This window comes from Nerophis lumbriciformis, linkage group LG24 (assembly GCF_033978685.3).
Source record: "Nerophis lumbriciformis linkage group LG24, RoL_Nlum_v2.1, whole genome shotgun sequence".
NCBI lineage: Eukaryota > Metazoa > Chordata > Actinopteri > Syngnathiformes > Syngnathidae > Nerophis > Nerophis lumbriciformis.
Window position 1 is genome coordinate 41,017,013 of NC_084571.2, and position 14,857 is coordinate 41,031,869.

At 38.4% G+C, this 14,857-nt stretch overlaps 1 protein-coding gene across 3 annotated transcripts in view; it reads right to left on the bottom strand.

The window, feature by feature from the left end:
* Positions 1–14,857, bottom strand: part of tecra (trans-2,3-enoyl-CoA reductase a) — a 45,078-nt gene that overhangs the window by 25,042 nt on the left and 5,179 nt on the right. For all 3 annotated transcript variants that reach the window (XM_061982083.2, XM_061982082.1, XM_061982081.1), the window contains exons 2-4: positions 7,800–7,851; positions 7,684–7,728; positions 7,499–7,602 (exon numbers count right to left, since the gene is read on the bottom strand). In XM_061982083.2, the coding sequence (XP_061838067.1) occupies positions 7,499–7,602; positions 7,684–7,728; positions 7,800–7,851 (201 nt within the window). The remainder of the gene's footprint in view (positions 1–7,498; positions 7,603–7,683; positions 7,729–7,799; positions 7,852–14,857) is intronic.

The window sequence follows — 14,857 nt, forward strand, 5'->3', positions numbered from 1 at the left end:
AAAAAAAGTTTTTCCGACGTATTACATTTTAGACGATTTTTCTTAGTTATTATTTCTCCGGCTGTAGAAAAGACCCGCTCACAACTTGTTATCAAAAAACCAAACCCCAAAACTCAAAATTGCGCTCTAGCGCCCCCTAGAAAGAAAACTGCTTTTAACTCCCAGTACGAATGTTGTAGAGACATGAAACAAAAACCTCTATGTAGGTCTTACTTAGACTTAAATTTAATTAATTTATTTCCTCGGCCAAAAATCTACAGGAAGTTTGCTATTCCCCCTTCAACACTAAATTTGAGTTAAAAACAGTAACTTTTGCCTCTTTGAGCTGTAATTTGACCCCCTTAACACGCTTCAAAACTCACCAAACTGAACGCACACATCAGGACTTGCAAAAATTGCGATCTAATAAAAAAAAACCTAACCCCAAATTTAAAAATTGCGCTCTAGAGCAATTTATTAATAAAACGGTGAAAAATTTGCTCCTCGGAATTTTTTTTTTTACAAAACTGCCTGTAACTCCCACTGGGAAGGTCGGAGAGACATGAAACAAAAACCTCTCCGTAGGTCTGACTTAGACCTACATTTCATAAATTGACAACCCCCAGCAAAAATCTACAGGAAGTTTGCTATTCCCCCTTCAACACAACATTTTTGTACAAACCGGTCACCTTTCTTCAAACATTATCTCCTCTGAGCGTGTTTGTCGTTTCGGCTTCAAACTAACACAGGAGAGAGATGGAACCCTTTTGATTAAAAGTTATCGAAAGAGTTTTAATACCGGCTCCGGTTTTGATTTTATGACCCTTCAAAGAGCCGCTGCGCTGATGCTGCTGTTTTTTCAAGAAGGCTGCTTAAAAGCAGGAAGCACCAGCGTGCCCACACAATGCAGACAAGGTAGGTACACTAAACAAAAGTCTTGGGACAATTCGGACTACAAGTAGACAAAAGTATTGGGACACTTATGACGAAAACTGAACAAAAGTATTGGGACACTCACACTGGAAAAAAATATTGGGACACTTACGAATACCACTGAACAAAAGTATTGCGACACTTAGGACGAAAACTGGACAAAAGTATTGGGACACTTACACTGGACAAAAGTATTGGGACACTTATGGCAACTACTTGACAAAAGTATTGGGACACTTAGGACTAAAACTGGACAAAAGTATTGGGACACTTAGGACTACCACTGGACAAAAGTATTGGGACACCTACACTGGCCAAAAGTATTGGGACACTTAAGACTACAACTTGACAAAAGTATTGGGACACTTGGGACTAAAACTTGACAAAAGTATTGGGACACTTAGGACTAGCACCTGCCAAATACGCGGGCCCGACCAACGCTGCTTGCAGCTTTAATTATTTATTGAATTGTATTTTTTGTTCATCATGACTTGGGTACCATAATACATTCTAAAGTGTTGCATATTATAATTTCTAATAATAACAATATTGCAATAATAAAATAAAATGATAATGTTAATGTTATAATTTAAAATATTTAAAACAGTTGAAAAATAAATGATTTGATATAATTATAAATCTAGCTATCTATTCAATTTTGCTTAGAGGATAATGAAATGATCAGAAATTATTTAATGAACAAAAACCGCTTACCCAAATTAGGTTTGCGGGTAAGTCTGTATTACATCATTCATTATACTTTATTGTCTATTGCGGACATCTATTTTTACACATTGCATGGTTCTGGATAAAATACATTAATGTCGGATATTCTGCTCCAACTTGACCAGTTTTACAAGGACACTAAGGCTACGTGAAACCTGAAATGACACCATTTGATGGCGCCAATACTTTCTGCATATCAGAGTCGTGTATAGAGAGAGTACGGCCAACCTGGTTTCCAGAGGTGGGTAGAGTAGCCAGAAATTGTACTCAAGTAAGAGTACTGTTACTTTAGAGATTTATTACTCAAGTAAAAGTAAGGAGTAGTCACCCAAATATTTACTTGAGTAAAAGTAAAAAGTATGTTGTGAAAAAACTACTCAAGTACTGAGTAACTGATGAGTAACATACACACACACACATATATATATATATATATATATATATATATATATATATATATATATATATATATATATATATATATATATATATACATACACACACACACATATATACATATATATATATATATATATACATACATTGATATATACAGTATATAATTTATATTTATTTATTTTGCCGCTTTTGTTTACATGTTAAAGGTGTTTTAATGAATATACATGCATGTTTAACACATATAGATTCCTTTCTTTCATGAAGACAAGAATATAAGTTGGTGTATTACCTGATTCTGATGACTTGCATTGATTGGAATCAGACAGTAGTGCTGATAATGTCCACATTTTCAAATGGAGGAGAAAAAAAGTTACTCCTTTCTGTCTAATACCACATGAAAGTGGTTGGTTTTTGGCATCTTATTTGTCCAGCTTCCATATTCGTTTTTATACACTTTACAAGAAATACATTGGCGGCAAACTCCGTAGCTTGCTAGCTTGTTTGCGCTGGCTTTCGGAGACTCTTATTTTGAAAGCGCAGGCGCAATGGAGCAGCACTTTTATTGTGAAGACAGGAACTGTGCAGTCAGTCTTTAGGCTTTTGACGGGATGTTGAAAAAAAAAAAAGGTATTTTTTCCTTCACAGTTTTGATTGATTGATTGGAACTTTTATTAGTAGATTGCACAGTACAGTACATATTCCGTACAATTGACCACTAAATGGTAACACCCGAATAAGTTTTTCAACTTGTTTAAGTCAGGTCATGTGACCGCCTGGCTCTGTTTGATTGGTCCAACGTCACCAGTGACTGCATCTGATTGGTGGAACAGAGTGAACGTCACCAGTGACTGTATTTGTTGAAACGCAGGCACTTTGAAGGTCTGTCTGACAGACCAAAACAAACAAAGCGTGCATTAACAGATCGATAAAAATTAGTAGCGAGTAGCGAGCTGAATGTAGATAAAAGTAGCGGAGTAAAAGTAGCGTTTCTTCTCTATAAATATACTCAAGTAAAAGTAAGAGTATGTTGCATTAAAACTACTCTTAGAAGTACAATTTATCCCAAAAGTTACTCAAGTAGATGTAACGGAGTAAATGTAGCGCGTTACTACCCACCTCTGCTGGTTTCTGACGATCTCAATGATTGCCCATAAGACACGACCATGACTACATGGCGCCATGACTGCTCCCGAATTTGGCTGATGCTACTGTATGTGTTTGCGGCGCTTCCTCGTTAGTTGTTTTCCGTTTTGTTCAGGACAGAACACACAGAAGCTAATACAAATAATAACAGAAAGATGTACAAATGGTTTAACAAAAAAAAAAGACTATCCTTGATTTTCAGTAAAACTAGGATGATGCTATTTGGTAACAGCAGAAGAGGACGTTTAAACACAATTACCAATAGACGGGAGTAGACATTGTAAGCCGAGGATGTCGTTGTGGCTTGTGCAGCCCTTTGAGACACTTGTGATTTTGGGCTATATAAATAAACTTTGATTGATTGATTGATAAGATTTTGGGTGTGATGATAGTTTGTCTCAGTCTAAAAGCACAGCCATAGCTCAAATACAACAGTTAACATACTTTACACAAAAGTCACAATTTCTCCGTGATTGTTGGTCCAAAGCTAATAATCAGTCATTTTTTCAGTCATTCTGTGTATTTTTGTTTATATTTCTTTAGGGATATTATCGGCCGATAAATGCTTTAAAATGTAATATCGGAAATAATCGGTATCGTTTTTTTTTTTTTTTGTTTTTTTTAATAAATTAAATCAACATAAAAAACACAAGATACACTTACAATTAGTGCACCAACCCAAAAAACCTCCCTCCCCCACAAAAGGGTTGTTTCTTTCTGTTATTAATATTCTGGTTCCTACATTATACATCAATATATATCAATAATAATAATAATAGATTTTAATTGTAAAAAGCACTTTATATTGAGTAAACAATCTCAAAGCGCTACAGTGTATTAAAAAAAAATAAAAAAAATAAAAAGATAATAAAGTTATAAAAATTAAAAAAAATATATATATTTTTAAAAGTGTATATTTATACTATATTATACAATAATACAGTCTGCAAGGGATACAGTCCGTAAGCACACATGATTGTGCGTGCTGCTGCTCCACTAATAGTACTAACCTTTAACAGTTAATTTGACTCATTTTCATTAATTACTAGTTTCTATGTAACTGTTTTTATATTGTTTTAATTTCTCTTTTATTCAAGAAAATGTTTTTAATTTACCGTATATTACCAAATAAACGCCCTTGGGCAAATAACCGCCCATGTCCTAATAGCCGCCCGGGGTCTGACCCCATTTTGTGAATTAACCGCCTCTTCCTAATAACCGCCTCTGTCCAAATAGCCGCCCATGGGATGTTATTTGCATAATTTAGATTAAAATGCTACTTGGGTTGCGTTTGCTGCAGTATTATTGTTTTGATGGTTTTATAGAGTACTTGGTACCATCATTTTATTTTTCCTGTATGCTGCTTTATTTAAAGTTTGGAGTACTGTAGCCTTTATTTTATTTAAGTGACAGTATTATTGTTCTGTTTTGATGCTGGGTTTTATACTTGGGTACTTGGTACCATCATTTTATTTTTCCTAGTAGGCTGCTTTATTTAAAAAGTTTATCTATTTTTAGTATTGGTATTCTATTTGACAATTGTTGCACTACTGCCATGTTGAGGCCTTGTTGATCTCTTGTCTTTTGGTAGCCTACCTCATGTTGATCTCTTGTTTTTTTGTTTGTATGTTTACAATAGCTTTTACATTTAAAGTTTTTTGTACGAAAAAAAAATACTGGACAGTAACCATTGTAACCAAATAATGGCCTGGTGCAGGCTGGTGCAAAAATAAATAAAAGCCTTGTGCAAATAACCGCCTGCTTCTTTTAAATGCCTGTCTCCAAAATCGATTTTGTGAAATAAACGCCCGGGCTACTATTTGGTAATATACGGTATTTATCTTATTTTATTGTATTAATTTAAAAAAAAAGGACCTTCTTCACCATACCTGGTTGTCCAAATTAGGCATAATAATGTGTTAATTCCACGACTGTATATATCGGTATCGGTTGATATCGGTAATTAAGAGTTGGACAATATCGGAATATCGGCAAAAAAGCCATTATCGGACATCCCTATATTTCTTGTGCCGTGGGGTGCGTTTTATCGAGCCTGTATGAATGCAGCAGCAAAGTGCATCAAAAACGGTCGCAAAATTATACATGCACGAAATAAAAGCATGTTTTATGGTATGTTCATACTTGCCAACCCTCCCGGATTTTCCGGGAGACTCCCGAAATTCAGCGCCTCTCCCGAAAACCTCCCGGGACAAATTTTCTCCCGAAAATCTCCCGAAATTCAGGCGGACTCAGATCCATAATAACAAATATTTTATTTGAGTATTAACCCACAATTTAAACAGCATACCTGCCCAATCACGTTATAACTGTAGAATGATGGAGGGCGAGTTCTTGGTTTCTTATGTGGGTTTATTGTTAGGCAGTTTCATTAACGTCCTCCCAGCGCGGCAACAACACACAACAACAGCAGTCAAGTTTTTTGTCTACCGTAAAGCAGTTCGTCTGCCGTAAACAGCAATGTTGTGACACTCTTAAACAGGACAATACTGCCATCTAGTGCATTTGATGAAAGCACTTTTGTGCGTGCCACACAGCAATGCATCATGGTTCGAAAAATAGTGACAGAGAATAGAACAAGGATGGACAATTCAACCCTTAACTCAACAATGAGTAGATGAGTGTTATGTGTGTGTATATGTGTAAATAAATGAACACTGAAATTCAAGTATTTATTTTATATATATATATATATATATATATATATATATTTATATATATATATATATATATATATATATATATATATATATATATAGCTAGAATTCACTGAACGTCAAGTATTTCTTATATATATATATATATATATATATATATATATATATATATATATATATATATATATATATATATATATATATATATATATTATCTATATATACCGTATTTTCCGCACCATAAGGCGCCCTGGGTTATAAGCCGCGCCTTCAATGAACGGCATATTTCAAAACTTTGTCCACCTATAAGCCGCCCCGTGTTATAAGCCGCATCTAACTGCGCTAAAGGAATGTCAAAAAAACAGTCAGATAGTTCAGTCAAACTTTAATAATATATTAAAAACCAGCGTTCTAACAACTCTGTTCACTCCCAAAATGTACGGTAATGTGCAAATGTGCAATCACAAACATAGTAAAATTCAAAATAGTGCAGAGCAATAACATCAATAACTTAATGTTGCTCGAACGTTAATGTCACAACACACAAAATAAACATAACGCTCACTTTCTGAAATTATTCTTCATTCATAAATCCCTCGAATTCTTCTCCTTCGGTGTCCGAATTAAAAAGTTGGGCGAATACGGGATCCAAAATGGCCGGCTCCGTCTCGTCGAAGTCATTGCCTTCCGGAAAGCTCGGACCACAGTTGTGACCGAAATATCCGCCCAGGCATTTACGATCCACTGGCAGATGTTGGCGTATGTCGTCCGGCGCTGTCTCCCTGTCTTAGTGAATGTGTGTTCGCCTTCGGTCATCCATTGTTCCTACGCCGTTCGCAGTCGTGCTTTAAATGCCCTGTTAACACCAATATCGAGCGGTTGGAGTTCTTTGGTTAATCCACCCGGAATGACGGCGAGTGTTGTATTTGTGTGCTTCACTTGTTTTTTGACACCATCTGTGATGTGGGCGCGCATGGAGTCGTATATCAACATGGAACACACAAAGGAAATGAAACGTAATACCCGCGCGCTTCTTCTTCTACGGGGGCGGGTGGTTGCTTACCGTAGAAGAAGCGCTTCCTCTTCTATGGGGGCGGGTGCTTACCTTGGCAGTTGCTTACCATAGAAGAAGAAGCGCTTCCTCTTCTACGGGGAAAAAAGATGGCGGCTGTTTACCGTAGTTGCGAGACCGAAACTTTATGAAAATAAATATTTATATTAATCCATATATAAGGCGCACCGGGTTATAAGCCGCACTGTCAGCTTTTGTGAAAATTTGTGGTTTTTAGGTGCGGCTTATAGTGCGGAAAATACGGTATATGAAATACTTGACTTGGTGAATTCTAGCTGTAAATATACTCCTCCCCTTTTAGCCACGCCCACCCCTCCCCCCACCTCCCGAAATCGGAGGTCTCAAGGTTGGCAAGTATGGGTATGTTTATGAGCTAGAGTATGTTTAGAACTATATGTAGACATATTATTTTGCTTGGTTTTGTCAGAAAAATTAACGTCAAAACAACAGCAATTGCTTTTATCCTTGATAGCAAAAATACCGGCTGTTGTTCAGTTGGCCATACTCTCTTTATAGACTGTATATTAGTAGCTTAAATATAGGAGGCGCATCTGCACGTGCGTGGACTCACGGTTCCCCATGTGAGTTGAGGTCCGAGGTCGCTGAAGTAAAAGCTAGCTGTGGTTCCCACAGGAAGGGTTTGGAGAACTTCTTCATCCCTGAGACTTTTAGCCTCTGAAAAGAAAAGGAAAAAGACATTCAGCCAATCAAGATCACATGACCTCCTGCCAATCAAGATAGGATTGTGGCTCGTACTTGGATCCAGGCGCAGGGATTGTCTGGCCGGGTGCCACTTAGGATCTGTTGAAAATGTGCGCGTTTATGTTGTCATGTTGGAAGTCATTTGTGAGTTTGTCATGTTGTTGACTTACATGATTTATGAAACAGGGCCTTGATGTCCAGAACCGTGGCGGTTGGCTCCACCTGTGACGACAGCGGTGCAACAATGCACATGTGTTTTCACTTGTTGTAGGGAAGATTTGTAGGTAAAGAAAATGTTGCAAAATACATCCATCCATCCATCCATCTTCTTCCGCTTATCCGAGGTCGGGTCGCGGGGGCAGCAGCCTAAGCAGGGAAGCCCAGACTTCCCTCTCCCCAGCCACTTCGTCCAGCTCCTCCCGGGGGATCCCGAGGCGTTCCCAGGCCAGCCGGGAGAGATAGTCTTCCCAGCGTGTCCTGGGTCTTCCCCGTGGCCTCCTACCGGTCGGACGTGCCCGAAACACCTTCCTAGGGAGGCGTTCGGGTGGCATCCTGACCAGATGCCCGAACCACCTCATCTGGCTCCTCTCGATGTGGAGGAGCAGCGGCTTTACTTTGAGCTCCCCCCGAATGACAGAGCTTCTCACCCTATCTCTAAGGGAGAGCCCCGCCACTCGGCGGAGGAAACTCATTTCGGCCGCTTGTACCCGTGATCTTGTCCTTTCGGTCATGACCCAAAGCTCATGACCATAGGTGAGGATGGGAACGTAGATCGACCGGTAAATCGAGAGCTTTGCCTTCCGGCTCAGCTCCTTCTTCACCACAACGGATTGATACAGCGTCCTCATTACTGAAGATGCCGCACCGATCCGCCTGTCGATCTCACGATCCACTCTTCCCCCACTCGTGAACAAGACTCCGAGGTACTTGAACTCCTCCACTTGGGGCAAGATCTCCTCCCCAACCCGGAGATGGCACTCCACCCTTTTCCGGGAGAGAACCATGGACTCGGACTTGGAGGTGCTGATTCTCATCCCAGTCGCTTCACACTCGGCTGCGAACCGATCCAGCGAGAGCTGAAGATCTTGGCCAGAGGAAGCCATCAGGACCACATCATCTGCAAATAGCAGAGACCTAATCCTGCAGCCACCAAACCAGATCCCCTCAACGCCCTGACTGCGTCTAGAAATTCTGTCCATAAAGGTTATGAACAGAATCGGTGACAAAGGGCAGCCTTGGCGGAGTCCAACCCTCACTGGAAACGTGTCCGACTTACTGCCGGCAATGCGGACCAAGCTCTGGCACTGATCATACAGGGAGCGAACCGCCACAATAAGACAGTCCGTTACCCCATACTCTCTGAGCACTCCCCACAGGACTTCCCGGGGTACACGGTCGAATGCCTTCTCCAAGTCCACAAAGCACATGTAGACTGGTTGGGCAAACTCCCATGCACCCTCAAGGACCCTGCCGAGAGTATAGAGCTGGTCCACAGTTCCACGACCAGGACGAAAACCACACTGTTCCTCCTGAATCCGAGGTTCGACTATCCGGTGTAGCCTCCTCTCTAGTACACCTGAATAGACCTTACCGGGAAGGCTGAGGAGTGTGAAGGTCTATTCAGGTGCAAAATACATCACATAATAATATTTATTTTCACTTTTAACATGTCAATCTGTGTAAATTAATTCTGCTTTAATTGATTAAATATCAAATACAGTTTATATTTCCAGGATTCTGATGACTTAGTTTCACATTTTTTAAGAGGGAAAAAAAAGGACAACCAAAATAAAACCCACACATCCACACACACTGTTATCATTCCAGTAGCAAGGCACCTTTGTGGTAAACAGTCAAATACATTTTGCTGCATGCTTTGAATGGGAAAATATAGCACCATCTGGTGGACAACTACGAATATAAAAAACTGAAAACCATTGGCCCAAACTGAGTTATTTACTAGTTTATGTTGTGATTAATGTGAAAATGGTTTGCATTTGTGGCGTCCCGTCACAAATACATTTGGCTACACCTATTCTCACTCATTATTAAACACATTAATAATGGGACTATAAATGTAGCTCGTCGTTTGGGCTAGGTAAAATCCACTTGATCAATTATGGATGGATTTTGTTTTAATTTCACAATAAAATCCATGTGCATTACAGCCTGTCTGACTGTGCAAACAAAATAAGAGTTTGAGAGGAACAGCTGAAATATTTACTGTTTTTTTTTCTGATTAAAGAAACAATACCTTACTGTAATGTATAGTAATGGAATGTTGCAATGCATCATACTTGCCAACCTTGAGACCTCCGATTTCGGGAGGTGGGGGTGTGGGGGTGGGGGGCGTGGTTAAGATATATATATATAAGAAATACTTGACTTTCAGTGAATTCTAGCTATATATATATATATATATATATATATATATATATATATATATATATATATATTATTACATACATATATGTATATATATATGTATACATATATATATATATATACATATATAAATAAAAGAAATACTTGAAATTCAGTGTTCATTTATTTACACATATACACACACATAACACTCATCTACTCATTGTTGAGTTAAGGGTTGAATTGTCCATCCTTGTTCTATTCTCTGTCACTATTTCAGAACACACACATTATACAAATACCGTACTTTCCGCACTATAAGGCGCACCTAAAAACCACACATTTTCTCAAAAGCTGACAGTGCGCCTTATAAACCGGTGCGCTTTATATATGGATTAATATTAAGATTCATTTTCATAAAGTTTCGGTCTCGCAACTACGGTAAACAGCCGCCATCTTTTTTCCCCGTAGAAGAGGAAGTGCTTCTTCTTCTACGCAAGCAACCGCCAAGGTAAGCACCCGCCCCCATAGAACAGGAAGCGCTTCTTCTTCTACTGTAAGCAACCACCCGCCCGCGTAGAAGAAGAAGAAGCGCGCGGATATTACGTTTCATTTCCTTTGTGTGTTTACATCTGTAAAGACCACAAAATGGCTCCTACTAAGCGACAGGGATCCGGTTCATGAAAAGACGCAATCTCTCCATCCGCACACGGACTACTATTTCACAGCAACTGCCTAAAGACTTTCAAGAAAAGCTGGCTACTTTCCGTGCGTATTGTAAAAACAAGATAGCTGAAAAAAAGATCCGGCCAGAGAACATTATCAACATGGACGAGGTTCCACTGACTTTTGATATTCCTGTGAACCGCACTGTGGATACAACGGGAGCACGTACGGTGAATATTCGCACCACAGGGAATGAGAAGTCATCCTTCACTGTGGTTCTAGCTTGCCATGCTAATGGCCAGAAACTTCCACCCATGGTGATATTCAAAAGGAAGACCTTGCCAAAAGAGACCTTTCCAGCCGGCGTCATCATAAAAGCTAACTCGAAGGGATGGATGAAGAAAAGATGAGCGAGTGGTTAAGGTAAGTTTAAGCGAAGAGGCCGGGTGGCTTTTTTCACGCAGCTCCGTCCATGTTGATATACGACTCCGTGCGCGCCCACATCACGCTGGTTTTTAATATATTATTAAAGTTTGACTGACCTATCTGACTGTTTTTTTGACATTCCTTTAGCGCAGTTAGATGCGGCTTATAACACGGGGCGTCTTATAGGTGGACAAAGTTTTGAAATATGCCGTTCATTGAAGGCGCGGCTTATAACCCAGGGCGCCTTATGGTGCGGAAAATACGGTATACATTATAAAATCAATAAGAAAACGGGAGCTCTAATTTGGGAGTCTGAATTAGGATCAGAAGTTCCTACATAAACATTGCGCACTCACGTCGCCTTTTTGCATTGATCACTGCAGCTGTGCACTGGATTCATTCACAAATACAAACTACAACTCACAAACACTTTAGAGTTAGGCTCCACCATCAGAATGTGTACTTAAACTTATAAAGATCACATGGATATTATTCAGTGAGTTGATTCACCAAAACTAACCTGTTATACAGGAGGAAAAAGCACACAGGACGTTTCAATTGTTCACAGACTGGTCGCGCTCATCAGAATGACAAGACACTTCCGGTCTGCAGGTGATAGCATTCAATTGGGAAGAAACGCCCTACTGCCCCCTACTGACCAATATGAATACTGATAAATGTGTAATGACAGCTCCAAAAACGAATTCAAACCACAAAATAAAATAAATAAATTAACACAAAAATGTGACACATTATGGGTGGGTCACATATGCATGTACAGTAGATGGCAGTATTGTCCTGTTTAAAAGTGTCACAACATTGCTGTTTACGGCAGACGAACTGCTTTACGGTAGACGCTGTTGTTGTGTGTTGTCAACACGTCACTCAGGTCCGCATGGAGCTGGAGGGGGCGTGGCCTCCAGCTCCGCCTGAATTTCGGGAGATTTTCGGGAGAAAATTTGTCCCGGGAGGTTTTCGGGAGAGGCGCTGAATTTCGGGAGTCTCCCGGAAAATCCGGGAGGGTCGGCAAGTATGCGATACATTCACTTTCACTTGCAATTCCTTTCTTATTGCAACTCTGCTTGAACACACCTAATACGCACTCGGTCTACCAGAGAATAAGAAGATGTAGCAGGAGGGATTTGTGTTTCTAATTTAGCTACTTTGTTGCGATGTATGTAAATGTGTCGCTTTTTCTGGTACGTTTGGACATTTTTGTAGACAAACATGAAAGTATCGATCAGCGCGTCCTGCATTCCAGACCCCCCCCCCCCCCCCCCCTCCATCTAAAAGCGAACCTTTCACATTTGAATCGATATGGTACCAATTCTCTGTACTTTGGATTCGATACCGATACTTGACGGTACCAATGTTCATAACTTCTGTGTGTTTAAATGTGTAAATAAATGTATCAGTTTAAAAAAAAAAAACTAAAAACGTATTTAACACTGAGCTCTGCTCTTCTGTGTATCATTCGCAAGTACTGTACTGTATTATTTAGTAGACCTCGCATGAAGTGGCAATTCTAAGACATTAGATGGCAGTATTGTATAGACTAAGGTGTATTGCCTTAGCCAGATTCAGATTCATACTGGTTTTATTTGAACATATACCATACCTGCCAACTACTCCGGTTTTCCCGTAATTAGTACAGTTTTCATCAACCTATTCCGGGTTACGGTTGCAGTGATAAAAAATACGGTTTTTCATTCATTAAAAAATAATAATTTTTAAAAAAGTTTTATTCACAAAATCGCGTGACAATAATGACAATCAACATGGCTTCCCGTAACTTCCTATGGAGCCATTCCGAATGCCATGCGCGAGGCTATTTATAGCACCGCTGCCAAGCACGAGGCACCAGTTGCCATTGTTTCCAAACGAGCGAACGATCATGGAATCAGCCGGAGAAAAATCGCATACGAGTCTTAAACCGAAAAGAAAACTGCAGTCATTCCGTGAAGAATATTCAAAAGCCTATCCGGGAATAATTATCCGTTCCAAAAAGGGTGAAAACTAGGCGAATTGCACCTTGTGCAGACAAGATTTTTCGATCGGACACGGAGGAATTAGCCATGTAAAAGACCACGTTGGGACAAAAAAAACACAAGTCTAATACCGTTGCTAGCGATACAAGTGGAAAACTTTCAACGTTTTTCGTCGCCCAAACAGATTCTTTGGATGTGATAAATGCCGAAGTTTTATTTACGGAGGCAATAATTGAGCAAACAAAAAGGTAATGACACCAATGTTATCTATTGGAATTGTTTAGTACTGTTATACTGTTAAAAGTGTTTATACTATTTATGCTTTCAAGTCCAAGTTGAAGAAATCTTGTTAAATGTTGACAGCATAACTACCAAAATACAGAAGTATGTCCTTAATATTTTTGCAGTGCTATTTCTGTTGAAAAGTTCAAATGATTACATTAGAGATGTGATGTGCCACTTTTCAAGTGTCTGATGGCTTAAATTAATTTTCATTAAATTTTCATATTTTGAATTCTTTTGAAAGGCTTACAAAAAAACTACATTTGAATTGTAATTCCATGCTATTGACAGGACTATTAATTTTAATGAAGTTAGCTTACCATGTTTACAGTATGATAATTGTGATAGAAATGTGAATTTTAGGCACAGAATATTTTTTACAATTGAACAAGGCAGTAGATTATACAAGCTTGGACAGAAAGTTAATAATGACACCAATTTTTTTTTTTATGGAATTGTTTAGTACTGTTTTACCATTTGTTTACTGTAAAAAGTGTTTATACTTTCAATGAACAAATTGAAGTCTTGTGAAAGGTTGACAGGATAACTGGCATTAACCGTCAAAATAATTTCAAACTATTGAAGTTAGCTTACAGAATAAACATGTCAATCAACCCATATGATTTTTGCTGTAATATTTTTGTTTTGAAAAGTCACTGTGACTGATAGAAAAGTGATGGTTTTAGCAACATTTTAACCTGTCTGAATGCAATCAATCATTTTGCGTCGGGGGGCGAAGGAAACCCCCACCAGGACTTTGTCCTGGACCTACCGGGGCCTGCGGCCCCTGGACCCTGGCTACTAGGTTTTTCTGATTTCAAAGCGGTAGAAATGGATGGATGGATGGGTCTTCACTTGTTTAAATAAATTCATTTATTTTTTACTTTGCTTCTTATTACTTTTAGAAATACAATTTTAGAGAAAGAATACAACATTAAATATGATTTTAGGATTTTTAAACAAATATACCTTTTAAATTTCTTCCTCTTCTTTCCTGACAAATTAAATCAATGTTCAAGTAAAAAAAATTTTTTATTATTGTAAAGAATAATAAATATTTTAGCTTCTGTTTTTTCGACGAAGAATATTTGTGAAACATTTCTTCAAACTTACTATGATTAAAATTCAAAAAAAGTATTCGGGCAAATCTAGAAAATCTGTAGAATCAAATTTAAATCTTATTTCAAAGTATTTTGAATTTCTTTTAAAAAATTTTGTTCTGGAAAATCTAGAAGAAATACTGATTCGTCTTTGTTAGAAATATTCTAACAAAGTGCAGATTGGATTTTAACCAATTTAAAACATGTCATCAAAATTCTAAAATGTATCTTAATCAGGAAAAATTACTAATGATGTTCCATAAATTCTTTTTTTAATTTTTTCAAAAAGATTCAAATAAGCTAGTTTTTCTCTTCTTTTTGTCGGTTGAATTTTGAATTTTAAAGAGTCGAAATTGAAGATAAACTATGTTTCAAAATTTTATTTAAATTTTTTTTCGTGTT